We start from the raw sequence: 14884 nt of genomic DNA, 5'->3' as shown, positions 1-14884 counted from the left end.
ATGTTCACTGAAATCCTGAGAATGATTTTGCGGTATATTAGTGAAGAATACCAACGAATAGTTCCTTTGCCAGCGATATAACAGTCATGTAATCTACACAGCTTTCATTATTGTAATCTGAACACGAATCTTGCTCTGTTGAAGGTTGGTGATGACTCCGATATGGATGACGGGAAATTTGTTCCTGATAAAGTCTACTTTGTTTTCAATGGATTTCGAACTGCGACCTGAACACGGAGGTCAATATTGTGTCTGGAATATCACACTTGTGATCGATGTTCCACTGCATTGTGCTCTTGTGTCTGGTAATTCTGGAATACTTTTCAGTGCGTGTCTACATCCGGGTTATGCATGTGGAGCGCGCATATGATTTCCTTACCAAAGAAATTACAGGGGTCAAATCTCTTTGTCTCTTACACACACTCGCACACTAATCTCACTGTAATCACGTCCTGTGATGTTAACCATCAAAATTCGTGATAAAAAATTCAAATTGTTAAAGGTAGGGGATACCTTTTACAGACCTCCCAAAATGCAGCAAAACATTAAATATGAACCTCAGGGGACTTGTTTAGGCCACTGCTGAGAAATTTGGAAGTCAACAGTTATCTACAATTAGAATAATGCACAAAACTCAACTACTCAGTAGTTCTGTGTGTCAGCCACACTTAACCCTAAAAGGGCCGGGGGGGGGGGCGGAATCCGCCCCCCCCCCCTCGACGTTTCGCGCTATAATTCTGTAACGCGAGAAGGCCTCATCGCGAGGCTTCTTGACTTTCTTCGTTCAAGTCTCGCGCAACTTTTGAGACCAAATTTGCAACGTCCGCGCATACTTTTGCGAAGCCACGCCCATTTTTGTAACGGAATGTCGATCCAAAACGGGCACAATTTTGTGATTTTGTGTACATTTCCTATGGAAAACAGTGCTCTGTCATGAAAGGCATAAAAACATGATTATTTTTACAATTAATCACTTTCATTGATTAATTTTGTGCTAATTATGGTAGAAAAGTGGTCAGTGACAATTTCCAATGAAAAAACAAAGAAAAGACAAAAGTTGAAAAACAAAGAAATACATAAGAAATTCTGAAAAAAAAATACATAAGAATTGAAATGAGTTTTGGAAGTTTTTGTGATGTACAATTGTTGAATATGCTAAAACAGATTTACAGATCAAAAATTAGACTCTCAATGCTTTTAATTAAGCTAAAATATCACCTTGAGCTTAATTTGCATAATTAATTAATTAAAATTAGAAATTGATTGTTTCAAAAAATCTCATAACACAATCTTGTAGATTATGACGCGGGTCTCACGCATGCAAAATTTCATCGCGATCGCACCACCGATGGCCAAGATCTCGGGGGGGGGGGGGGGGGGCGGAATCTGCCCCCCCGGTCTGAGCATAGCCAAAAAAGCCCGGCTCCTTTAGGGTTAAGCCTTTTTGTTGCAGTCTTCTGTATTTTTTTTTTAATCTATAAACACAAATCTAAAAGTATAAGAGCTGATGTAATAGCATAATAGAGTGTGTGGCAAGAATGTATATAGAAATGTTTGTAAGTTTTGATGAACTTTCTTCACAAAATAAACATGATGGACACACATGCAGTGCATGGGTCTGCAAAGGTAGCCTAGCAATGTACTGGAATTTACGGTGAGCCCCGAAAAAAATTCAATTCAAAATCTAACGGTCAATAAAAATGTACTAAATGTTACCTTCCACTTTCAATACTTTATGGGAGTTTCTAAAATGATACCCTCTTCAACATACCACTGTATTTATACAACTCTTCATTTAAGGCATGCAAATGGGATTCCCTACCTTTAAAATCGCGAATCACAAATTAACTGTATACACGATTTACTACAAAACAACCTACACCGTGACAAAAAGCAAACGAGGCTCAACTCAAAGTATGACATGGCGTTAAACTTTGTTTTATTTTGATCGAACCAATATTGTCCTGGGTAGCGACAGTGACATAGAAGTAAGAGCTCTCTACTGAGAACGCTATCCATCTTAATATAACACTTTACACTGCTTCTTCAATCATTAACCTCTAGCCCACCGACGCTCTACAATGTTGAAGATAGCATCACCATTGATAATAACAGCTCTGGTCAAAAAATAATTTACATCAGTGTATATAATATCACATCAGCTCACAGTAGCATGTATTCCCCAAACGGACAACAATGCATTCTTATAAATTCCTTTAATAGCATGGTAACCACACACAAGTTTCTGTCATTCCAGTGTAATATCAAACTTATGGTAACGGCACCACACACATATTGTTGTCATGATAACCGAAGCAAGGTAACCATTCAAATGAATCGTAAAGAAACTGCGTTGCGAACTGTTTTCCCCTCCGTCTTCCTGTCAGTGCTGTTAATATCTGAACATACAAAAATAACAAAACGTATCATTTGGCATAATATCAGAAAACATAGTTTTCATGGAAGACAATACATAATTGTGAGTTGTAAATCTGGCATGATAACAGAGGACAGTATCACAGATAAGTCCATTATGTGAAGTACAGAACCAAACTGCCGAGGCGAAGATTTGAGAAAGATTAATTATTTTTTGACTCTCAAATCAAACATCTTGGGAAGGGAATCAAGAAACAAAGTGCTCTCCCTCTTCCCCTAGTCAGGCCCTACTAGAGTGTGTTTGTTTGCAGGTATATTATAATTTGCTTTGAAGACTGATCATTCTACAGACACAAAGTACATAATGTATAACTAAGGTACAGTGTATGCTCGCAAGTTACATGTCCAGTCTATAGTACCCTACTGCAAATCACAACATTGATACATAACAGGTCACCATGTGAGAAGATTGGTAAAGAATTCATGCAGAATAATTCTCACTCTAAAGCCTTTCAAAAGCTTTATTACATCTGACAAGACGTGTTCTGATTTGAATATGTTACAAAGGGTTAAAACCAGATGTAAACCTACAGTATGAACCATGCTGGGGTAATTTGAAAGATAGGTATCCATTTTAGCAGGGTTAACCGGGTAAACAATGAATCTAGATTTTTCTAGGTCTGAAGTTTTGGCAGCTTATGTCATACACTATTGATATTCAGGTGTCTGTGTGTTTGTATGTGCGCAGCTGAAAGTGCATTAACCTTCAGAGTTTACATATTGAAGGACAGACATTACACAAGTCTGACAATTTTTCATTGTTTCAATGACGTTACATTAGAACAGATTTGGAAGTGAATAACATTAGTATGACATATAGACCTATGTCTTGGGGCTATTACCCATTGCAAACTTTCAAAAAGATGGTTTTCTCTGGGGACACTTGTCTCTTGAACAATACACAGGAATCTAAGCTGTTCAAGGGGCAATAGTCCAGATGTTATCACACGGTGTTAGTTGTCCGGAATTGTTCATGCAATTAGCCATATTACCAGAGTAGAGCTGCGTTGGCCATTTATTGTTCTGGGTATACTTTAACTTTGACATAAAACTTATTGTCAAAGGCAGTTTCTATATCAAATTGCAGATAAACACAGTTCTTTTTATTTGCTTTGTTTTGATTTCAGAAGTTGTCTACCTCCTGAATGGGTAAAATATGGCTTACTAACAGTGTTTCTCAATTGCCTGCAACAAGTGATGGAGAAAACAAGACAGACATAGCAAAAACAGTAACCAAAGAGAACGAATAGAAATATTATTAATATATTAAAAAAAAAGGCATTTCCCTTTACAGTCTACACCATCCAAGACCAGACAGCTGTCAAATGTCAATATCAGCTGCTCAATGAACCATTTCCACTTCATCCCTTCATGCAAAAACAAAATACACACAAATAAACATCTTTCAAAACAACAACAGAATGACAATCGCAAAAGTACCGAGTGATGCAACCAGTTTCTTTAACTTGCTTCCTGTCAGATTCTGAAACAGCCATAGACTTTGTACAGGAATCATCACGTGTCCTAGGACAAGATGTTCACTGCCAGCACTGAATGATCTAAGTTTTGGCCCAAAGAAATACCCACGTAATGTCAAATAATAGAGTCACATTTTAAATGTTTGCAAAGTCTGGTACAACATAAGGATAGAGAGAAGAAATGAGAGAGAGAATACGACAGAAAAATGAAAGAGACAGAAAAAACCCCCAGAAGATCAGAAAAGTCAGAAAAACAAGAACAATACTTGATAAACATCTGCACCATTACTACTATGAAGCATTAGATCTACACACTTCACCCTTGTTATTCCAAATGATATAACAAAAATATAGCTTGGTAGCTCAAGAGCACAATTCCTTTTTTTTCTGTGAAACTCTCAGCTTCAGCGTCAAATCCCATGGATAAACACAAGTCTTGATCAAAATCTTATGTAAAGTACCCAAGAAAATACCATATTGCACAATACATGAAAATGAGAGCTGCCATCTGTACTCAGCAAGTAAGCACTAATAATGAGTTGAAATAAAGTCCATGAAAGATGCTGGAGTTAGGGTGATATTGCAGTCAAATAAATCCCTGTTATCAAGCAACGTTCAGTACTACCAATATTCCACTCAGACCCCCTGCTGACAAAGGAAGAACAAATTATTCTTTGAAAGCGTTGATGTCAATTTCATTGATGTTATTCCAAAATTTTACAAGCCTTTAAGCACTACAATGTTAACCAAAGACAGTGGCCAACAGATATCTATCTCCACCTTTCAAGAAACATTGAGAAATCCTACGTTATCAGCCTGAAGGATCATTAAACGGTTGTTGCTGTTTATGGGCATAACAAGTCTTCTGCCCAGTGTAAGGGGGTTCAAATCTCCTTTACTATTCATTGCAGCTTGGTGAGTATGTTTTCACAGAGATGACACCCTCAGAGGCATTGTCATTCAGCCACCTCTGCAACAGCAGGATTCTCTTCCAATTTGTTGACTTTCAAAATTTCACTGAACTAATGGCTCATTGCTGACAAAACACAAATCACTACGATAGAATGGCATTGTTAAAACATATCTAGCACGGTCATCCAAAACCAGCAGTTTGTTGTTGTTGTTTTTTGTTAATGAATCCCCATCATAGACGAACATCAGAAAGTGTGTGGGGGGGGGGGGGGTGGTAAAACCAGTATGACTTCTCTGTCAAAGATATTAGTCATTCAATATTTCACTGTACAGGGAGTCAGCGCTAAGTTGAAATATCCTTGTTTTCTGAGTTTTAATATGTGGAACCATACTCTAGAAATGCTACACGCACAACCCTTCTCTTGGGAAGATTTAACCATGGCAGTCCATGTAAAATGATAACACACACTTTACACGTGATAAGCTCTTTTACACATTTTAGACAATAACACATACTTTATATACTCTACATCCCATTCATTGGTTTTACCTGGTAAACAAATGACATTATGACAACAATTGTGAGGCAGGAAATAAATAAGTGAACTAGTTAATAATTATAGAACATTATACACAGAGAAGACTTGTGGATATACTGCACTAGTGTTGGAGAAGAAAGACGTTTACAAAACATTGATGGCTACAGGATAACTGTACTGTCATATCACATGAATTAGCTGCACAAAATAATACAAACGAAAGATGTTGACTGACTCATCTACGAAATATTGCCACTTCTACCAATATGATGAACATACCGATACAATACAGAAAGGGGTATGAATCTCCCCCATCTCCTACAGAAAATAGTCTGGCTCCCTCTGGTGGTCAAAATGTGCACACTCTCTTGTCACAAAGATGTTTTTTTATTTATTTATCATTGCTTTGCACAGTATGGATGCAGGAACAGTTATAAGACTGCCAGCTATCACAGCCACTGCAGTTTATTCTCATCGGCCCACATCTGTGTGAGCAAATTTGTTGTGAGCATAGAGAGCATTGTAAAACTAACTTCTGTCAAAATAAAAATGGATGATGAATGAACTTGTGAGTACATTTCAAGTCTGGATCTAAAATTCCTCGACAATTTATTGGCAAGGATCTTTAATCTGTCTGACTCAGGTTAATAATGCATAATCTTTATGATGGCACTTGCCCTTGTAATACAGTAACATTTGAAAAAAAATTTTTACCATGTCCCAGAATGCGCTGCATGATTTGGCATCCAGCTATTTGCTGTTGGTATCACGCACGGAAGTGCATGGATCTAATTGTACAAAGTTTTGTCCATATTTGTTGATCCGGTCTGCTTTTTTTTTTTAACCCTAATTTCCCACTTCCACTGAGTGTCCTTACTAATTACAGTGTGCCTATGTTGTCCCCATTAATTAGTCCGGCAGATGTATTTGAACAGATATGACAGCTTCTGCTTAATTTCAACTGAAAATGACTCAAATCCTCGTTAATGATAAATTAAAATAGTTATGCCTTCTTCTAAAACCTTGAAGGCTTGGTTGGTAAAAATGTCTGCATTGACTCAGAAATGTTTTGCTGCAACAAATCACACCTCATCTACTGTATACACGTAGTTACATATATTGTGCATGGGATCACATTTGAATGAAAATATCATAACATGGCAGGTTTTAAAAAAAGAAGAAGAAATTAATAACAAGACATGAATAAGCATTTGCAAAAATGGATGGAAAGACATGTAAGTATGAAAATAAATACTTTCTGATATTCCTCTGCTACCTGCAAGTTGATGTGCACAAATCTGTTGGGATTCTGGCTCCCAGAGAGTGGAAACCGGATAGCTCTATTCTGAGATACTGACTGGTTTAACTTGACTCTGCATTCACTAGGGCTGTAATACTGTGCTTTCAGCCTTATTTGAGTAAACTTCTTTAGCCACAGAGTTCATCTATTCCTAGTAACCTTGCAAGAAGGACTTAAATTTTTCTACAGTTGAAACATATAAAACAGACAGAAATGTCATGAATATTCTGCTGCAATGTTTTGAAAAGATTGTGTTGATGGAAAAGATTATGCTCCTACTCTAGCTAGGGGGAATCATTGCTTTATAAAGTGCTATGTTTATTTCAATGCAGAATGTTAAATGAGATATACAGCTTTGGGAAACATAGATTATCACATGGAATGAAAATGGACAAGAATTATACACAGACCTCTTACGTTGGAGGGAAAAGTACATGACTGCATAAAAAACAAGAGACAATTAAAGTTTATCTCCTTGTAATGTCTACATTCTATGATCTGGCATATAAAATAACAATAGTCTTGTCAATTCAGTGTCATGTGACGACTTTTTCATCAAAGCAATAGTGGGTATAGACGTATGCATTGCATCAGGAAAGAGTCTCGCCATACCCTAAAGATTCAGCTCTCATCTGGAAGCCACTGTACTACTGGAGTGATTGGACCCCATCCCTGACCCCCCTCCACCCTCTTGCAGCGCCCTTGGGTCGGGGACAAACTTGTAGAGGGGGGCGCCTTGCATCAGGACCCGCAGGACGTCCTCTCGTCCGAGGTCCTTGACCTTGCGGAGGAGGACGCCGACGGTATTGGCAGCATCCTTTCCCCACTCCTGGAGGAGTCTCTCTGTGGGGCTGTCCGACTCGTCGGGGCCGCACTTTCTGTTCAGCGTGTCCAACATCGGGATCTGTTCTGTGAGTCCCAACCCTACAGCTAACAAGCACCAGTCCTTGCCCATTGGGTCCGGCGGGTCAAGCATCATACTGACCTGTCTCCTCGTCAGCGATGGAAGCTCCGAGACGTGAAGGTCCACACCCGCGATGAGATTGGATTCCACCGGCTCCGAGCCAAAGCAAAAGATGTCCACAAAGTCCTCCTCCTGATTTCCAATCTCATTCTTGACTGTCCTGTTAGCACTGAGCTGGAGTTTGAAGAGCAAGCATGGGTCGTAAGCCATCACCGGTTCCTCGTGAGACGAGAGCTGGATGGGACTCAGAACGTGTAAATTGAGGGGGAGGCCTGGGTATGAGTCTGTGAGAACCAGCTTCACAAGGTGGATGAGATCCTCGAGGAAAATGAAGCAACCCTGCCTGGTGTCATTGTAACCCCTGACCCTGATCTCAATGGCACACTCATCCAGCGACATGGACACCAGTCCCTCAATGCTACCACTGGAACACTTTGCTCCTTCCCTCCACAAGATGAGTTCATTGTCCGAAGTGTCCTCCATTTCTTGCTGGAATCCTCTCCTGAGAGCCATCTGGATGCGGGAGAAGAGCCCAGAGGGCAGGATAGTCTGGCAGTCGCTGACCTGCATCCTGACTCCACCGTACACCCGGAAGTTCCCATTCTCATCCTCCTTCTCCCAGATGCCCTCTGGGGCGGGGCAGCGCATGACAGCCGGGATCTCGCACACTGTGCCGTGCACACAGATGTCCATAGCCTCCATGAGCTGGGAGATGTCCATGGCGTCCGTCTCCGGAAACAGGGATTGGATGTAGTGGATGCTGTACTGTCCCTCCGGCTGTTCGGTGGCATCGTGGCTCAGGAGTTTGCTGATGACACCAGAACAGAGCCATGATGGTTCTATCACCATGACTTCTTGTAGGAGTTCACTGCTGAAACACTGCACCTGTATAGCAGGATTCATAACAAATGAAAAGTATGACAGCTTTTAAGCTTTATAGAGCTTTCTTTCTCTGGCTCCCTTTTCATCCACAACATAATACATGTATTCCTGGTACTGAAACACTAATCAGTAAATTTTAATCAATGTTTCTCTTTGTCATTCACTTTAAACACTTTTGTGTATTGATTCTACATTCAAAAAACAAGACTTTAAAAGAGAACATTAAAGTAAGTACACATACATCTATGATGGTAAATCAAATCTATGAAATAATAGAGGACTGTCCAGTTAAAACAGTGTACTGGAATAATAAGACTAATATCATATAGTCCAGTCAGCATACATTTGACAATGTCTATCTGGATTCCCTTTTATATAGTTATTGTAAAAATCAACCACCTTACATACCACTGGGTTTAAAAAAATTTGGTTATCATGATAAAACAAGAGTCTTACTTCTCCCATGAGATGAAGCTGCCTTCCAACATCCCTGAGATGGGTGTGGCCGGCTAGAGGGTTGATGCTGGAATGGACGCCCTCTGTGAACTGTTGCCATGTCAACACAGGGAAGTTGGCAAAGTTTCTCCTCCAGGCTGGTAGTGTAGTGATGACAGCCTCACAGAGAACTGAAACAGGTGGCTCACCCTGCATGAAAGATGATCGCCAGATGAATTTTCATCACGGTGCAATCTATCCTGAGATTTTTGCACTCTGTTCTGGACAACTGCTGAGTCTTTTCTTCATCATCACAGTATCATATCATATATCAGAGGTAAGAAGAAATACTGTCATATTTCAGGAGCACCAGTGTATGATATTTCTGACTTGAGAACTGTAAAACTTACATGAGTGGTTGAATTATAGATCAAGAACCACAATGATGGAATGAAAACGAAGTATTGTCCCTTTTCAAGAGAAAGGTTGACAACTTCCCATCTATCAAAAGATCTACAATGCATGCATGTATGTTTATAGGAAGGCAATATTTTCACAAATTCCATACAACTCGCAAAGTTTGCAAAAATAAAAGCACTGCAGGTTATACCACATATAGTATTTTACTACTATTGCAAATAAAACAACTGTGATTTATTTCAGTCTTCTTCTTAACCTATCATTATGATGCATTCTCTGGTCTAATGGTTTATATAGTCCTTGGGGTAGGATAAATTTGCCCTGAGCAAAAGTGAAAAAAAAAGTCATATGGTTCTAAATATTGTGGCAAAACTGAAGGGGCACACAAGATTTGAGAGATTAGAAACCCATTTACATGTACCATCTTTCCAACTTGCATTTTGGAAAGCAGATAAATACAACTCTCACTCTACATGTGTATGTGCATGGCTGTAATTCCTGAATATACAATTGCCGTAGTCATCAAGAGTCTATATTTCACTGCTTTCTGTTATACCCAAGAAATAGGCAGAATTACCTCCAGAGTATGCATCAGCAGCCAGATTGTCAGTTATGATTCTACAGACTGAATCATAATCAAAACAAAATTGTCTTCACAATCATCATGCCTGAACCACAAATTTTACCTTCAGAATCGAATTTCGAAGATTTGAAACGTGTGACCGCAGATTCTTCACGTCCTTGGAATGCGGATTGTTGGCGTCGACCACAAACAGGACGTCGCAGATGTCAAAGAGGCGGCCGAAGAGCCTCTTGGTCTGATAGAGGACGATGTTGCCCTCCCCGCTGACCATCTCTCCGGACGGCTGCTTGGGACAATGGACTTGGTCAGCATGAGTGGCTACCAGGGCAATCTTCATGTGTTGCTGGTACTTCCCACAATAGCCTTGACAGTGCGAGGAAGGGGAGACATACAGTTTAGACATGATGGAAGCTCAGCAGCATCACACTATCATCTTGATCTTTGTGGAGAGAATATGAGGGTGCACTACCTCACCTGCTGGAGTGATGATGATCACTGCAGTTACCATGATAACAATGTATATTCTATGTTCACCATGGAATGTTTTTTGCCAGAATGCTGCCACGGCAACCTGAATTTTTGACAGATTGTAATCTTTTGAGGATCTGCTGGGTGAAATTTGGCATGGGATCTACAATAGCACAATTGATAGTCTCTACCTCTATGTTGAAATCTAAAAGATTATGAACTCCATGTGTGCCGCAGTGTATATCTTCTGTGTGCCATGTTATTCTGAGACCGCAACACAGCACTTTTTGAAAAGGTTTTTTTTTTTCCAAAGCCATGTAACTTTTTATAAGAAGCATTTATGCTAAGCATGCAGGAGGAAAGTTGTAGATAAAAGTCCACGCTTTGCTGTGATGTAAATTTTATGACAAATTTTTTATTATTTTTCTTACAAATGGCCGTTATCTTTGTTATTGTTTTAGGTCTGAGAGGCGTGGTTTTGATAGACAGAACTGTGACAGACAATAAGAATTTACTTGAAACCCCTGTGAAATAAAACATTAAGTCACCATGCAATGCAAACTATCTGTATGGGGAATGGAAATCAGGAGTGAAGCTGTCACTGTATTGTGGCCTTTTGGTGAATTATCGATTGGTTTGGGCAGGGTTGTGCATTTGAGTGTCAAATGAATCAGGCGTGTAAACGTGGCACACAAAGAGTTAATTATGCTTTTGGAAAGATTAGAAAAGACTTAAAGAGCAGAAGGTGATCTGCTCACCGACAGGCTCAGCCGCAGGCAGCTGAGATCGAAGGACATTCATCCAGTATGTGACCTGAGCGAGCTGCTCTTCAAACGGGTCCTCCAGGCTGAACACTACAAGATGGATAGCGCCCTCGTCAGTCAGAAAGTGAGGGAAGGCTGTGTGGTACGTGTCAATGCCTGAGAATTCCATGAAGGTGAAGTCCCCGGCACCTTGAGAATTGAGAGCACAACAGACAGAAAACGTGAATCTCTGACATGTGCATGTGCGTTGTGTGTTGAAATCATACTGTGAAGCATTAAAGGCATAATTTACCATTTGCAGATAAAACAAAAATGCAGCATTAGTGCTTCAAAATAGTTCTAAAATGTGAGTAAGGGCTAGAAACTACCACTGTAAAAATTTGAATCCGTATAATCGATGCTAAGTGTTGTTAAATGCACAAATTGTGAACAATAGTTATAATAAAAATGTTTCAGGATCAAACCGTCTACAGTTACGGTTTATTGAGAAAAACACTGATTTCTCCTCATATTTTAGTCTTTATTGCAAAAATTTTATACTGTAGGATGTTTTGTGATACAACAGACCCACACATATGCATCAAATGTGATATCTTGAAAATTTTTGAAATCACTACTCCCAAAGGTAAACTGGACCTTTAATTAGGATGTCCTGCAGTCAACCCCTTGTACACCTCCATCTTGCATTCAGGTTCAGCTTTACCTCAATGGAACTAATCATGAAGCAAGATGATTGTATGTGGAGTGAGTTACAAGTGACAAGTGAAGCTTTTGCAGTACATTCCATTTGACAACCCCTAAACAGGACTGATGGATTCCCCTATTTTTTCATCTGCAGGGCAGATCAAGAAACATACTAGTACATGAAAAACCAAATGTTTTGAAGGCAACAATCATATTTTGGATTCAAAATAAAAACTGACATAAAAATATATCAAGCATGCTCAATAAAATTCTAGAAGGAAATCAAAAAAATATTTTTTCATCTCTAAAATATCCTCTTCTCATTTCTGAGGAATAAAAGAAAAGTAAACATTGTTAACCTATTGAGGACGGACTGATTTTGTAGTAACATGTATTTCCCAAAGAAATCTGCCTGAGTATTCTCGGGTCTGGTCTTCAGCTGGTTAAAAGACAGTGATTGGCGGCTCTGATTGTAGAGTAATGGAACATATGTGTAGCTGCACATAAACACAAAAGATTGCAACAGATGCAGCACACTTTGTATCAGGTTCCATTGTGGAAAATGCAAAGGGAGCATGCGGTCTGGAAGGGCATTTTACACAGCGAACAAAACATAACAAAAAGTCTTTCTTCCACCTACCAGGAATGTTGCCGTGGGTGAACTCGATGCCTCTGGTTCCATCAAAGTCCCCCTCGAAGCTGGAGAACATTGAGGACTGCTTTCTCCTCAGTCCTTCCATGAAAAACCGGCCTCCCTCTCCCTTCTTTCCACTGAATGTCGGACTCCGCGGCGAGAGGGGGCTGCGTGGGCTCTTTGGACTCCGGGGGCTGAGAGGGGAACGCGGCGAGCTGCGGCCGGCATTCATTATGCTTAGATTGGAGCGGGACTTGCGGAAGAGTCCTCTGAAGTAGCCACACTTCAGGGAGTCTATGAGGGCAGTCTTACCCACCCCCGAGTGGCCCAGGACCTTGACGCGGATCCGATGCAGTGGGCCTGAGGTACTGTTAAGTTGGTTGATGTACAAATCTTTGGTCTTTGCCTAGAGACAGAGAGAGAAAGAAGTTTGGATGGTATGGGATGTTTCAGATGGTTGCCCCTCTATATTCATATTGGTTTGGGGCAAAAAACAAACAAACAAACAAATGAACCCCAAAAACATATACAGAGCTGCCAACTTTTGTAAAAGCCTTTCAGTACTTTGATGGCTGAAAATCAGTAATTTGCACCTTTTTTTGAGTGAAAATCAGTAATCCTTAACGGTGTACTAGAACATATCACAGACAATGATTTCTAAAATCAGTAATTTGCTTGCAACCTTCAGTATTCTTCTCCAATTTCAGTAGAAATTACTGAAAATCAGTACTAGTTGGCAGCTCTGCATATATATCTATGAAACAGGACAGAGTGATATAAGGTGTAGATGTTTTATCGTGTATTTTCCAGGGCATGTAGAGAATATAACATGAGCCAACATCATAAGTATTCATGCCCATCATGCTGAGCATGTATCAAATTCCCTCTTTTTTCCTACATACACCCTGGTCAGTACAAAGAATTGACACACCTGTGTCAATCTGGAAGTACTGACAGACTGAAGTAAGCCAGCATTGTGTAATCCAAAAACTGGTATTAATTTTTTTTTTTCTGTTCTTGGTCCACAATATTTTGATTAAAAATGTCTTTGGAGTTTGTACATTTATCATGCACCCATTTATCTGTAATATCTTACCCCTTCCAGCTGAGTTAGGATGTCTGCCACTTCCTCATGTCCCTCTAGACTAGCCAGCTGTGAGGCTGTCAGTCCATCCTGTCAACAAATCAATCATACAAACAATCAAAATCTTCTACTTTTTTTCTCCTTTTCATCTTGATTCTTGTCTTCTTCTTCTGCTCTTTCTTTCTCATTTTAATTTCTTCCTCAACAACAATATACGCTTGATTACTATTACCACTACTACATGTACTACTACTACTACTACTACTACTACTACTACTACTACTACTACTACTACTACTACTACTACTACTACTACTACTACTACTACTACTACTACTACTACTACTACGTGTACTACTACTACTACATGTACTACTACTACTACTACTACTACTACTACTACTACTACTACTACTACTACCACTACTACTACTACTACCACTACTACTACTACTACTACTACCACTACTACTACTACTACTACTACTACTACTACTACTACTACTACTACCACTACTACTACTACTACTACTACTACTACTACTACTACTACTACTACTACTACTACTACTACTACTACTACTACTACATGTACTACTACTACTCCTACTACTACTACTACTACTATGACTAGTAATTATTAGGACTACTAGCACTACTACTACTACTTCTACTACAACTACTACATGAACTATACTTTTGCTATTCCTACTTTCATTGTAATTGTTTCAAAGGAGTAGAATACTTCTTTCCTGAATATGCCTGAGCTCACAGAGATTTAGAATGTCAACAAATATTATCACCTTTCTCAAAATGCTCACATTTTGTTTCATTTCATTCAGTTTAATGTAGTGAATCATTTAGCTGCATCTAAACACATGGTGGTGGCAGCAAAGTCAATCTACTTTGCTGACTCTATGGTTTAGGGTGAAAGCAAAAGGAAATGTCACATCCCGTTCAATTTCCTGACATGATGATCTCCATAATTACTATGGACAGTTTCCAAGAAGCAGGACTGCAATTCTGCTGAAATCTAATGGTGCTAGAAACTAAAATTGCATTCTTCAAAGAGCAACTTTTGTCTTTTGTTTCCTTGAATTTCACCTGGTTGCGTTGGTGGAGTAGCATTCCTGCGAGACACAGATATCGCACGACATCGATATGACCACCTCTTGCTGCCATGTGAAGGGCAGAGTTCTTATGCTGTGAGACAAGAAAACAAGACCCATTAGTACAAACACTGGTACTGCAAAATATATTCAGCACTCTGTCAGGAAAATCATTTATTTATTTAATTATTT

General features: G+C 39.5%; 1 protein-coding gene across 1 annotated transcript in view; it reads right to left on the bottom strand.

Moving 5' to 3' along the window:
• Positions 1 to 7250: 7250 nt before the first annotated feature.
• LOC140230804 (death-associated protein kinase 1-like) overlaps positions 7251 to 14884 on the bottom strand; it is a 160829-nt gene continuing 153195 nt past the window's right edge. Inside the window, exons 17-24 of the mRNA XM_072310944.1 lie at positions 14688 to 14786; positions 13596 to 13673; positions 12686 to 12905; positions 12506 to 12598; positions 11176 to 11370; positions 10053 to 10312; positions 8968 to 9156; positions 7251 to 8514 (exon numbers count right to left, since the gene is read on the bottom strand). Coding sequence (XP_072167045.1) covers positions 7294 to 8514; positions 8968 to 9156; positions 10053 to 10312; positions 11176 to 11370; positions 12506 to 12598; positions 12686 to 12905; positions 13596 to 13673; positions 14688 to 14786 — 2355 coding nt within the window. The 3' untranslated portion in view covers positions 7251 to 7293. The remainder of the gene's footprint in view (positions 8515 to 8967; positions 9157 to 10052; positions 10313 to 11175; positions 11371 to 12505; positions 12599 to 12685; positions 12906 to 13595; positions 13674 to 14687; positions 14787 to 14884) is intronic.

Source organism: Diadema setosum, chromosome 7 (assembly GCF_964275005.1).
Source record: "Diadema setosum chromosome 7, eeDiaSeto1, whole genome shotgun sequence".
NCBI classification, from domain to species: domain Eukaryota; kingdom Metazoa; phylum Echinodermata; class Echinoidea; order Diadematoida; family Diadematidae; genus Diadema; species Diadema setosum.
The sequence above is the reverse complement of the archived record's forward strand: the minus strand, read 5'-3'. Positions and strand labels throughout refer to the sequence as shown.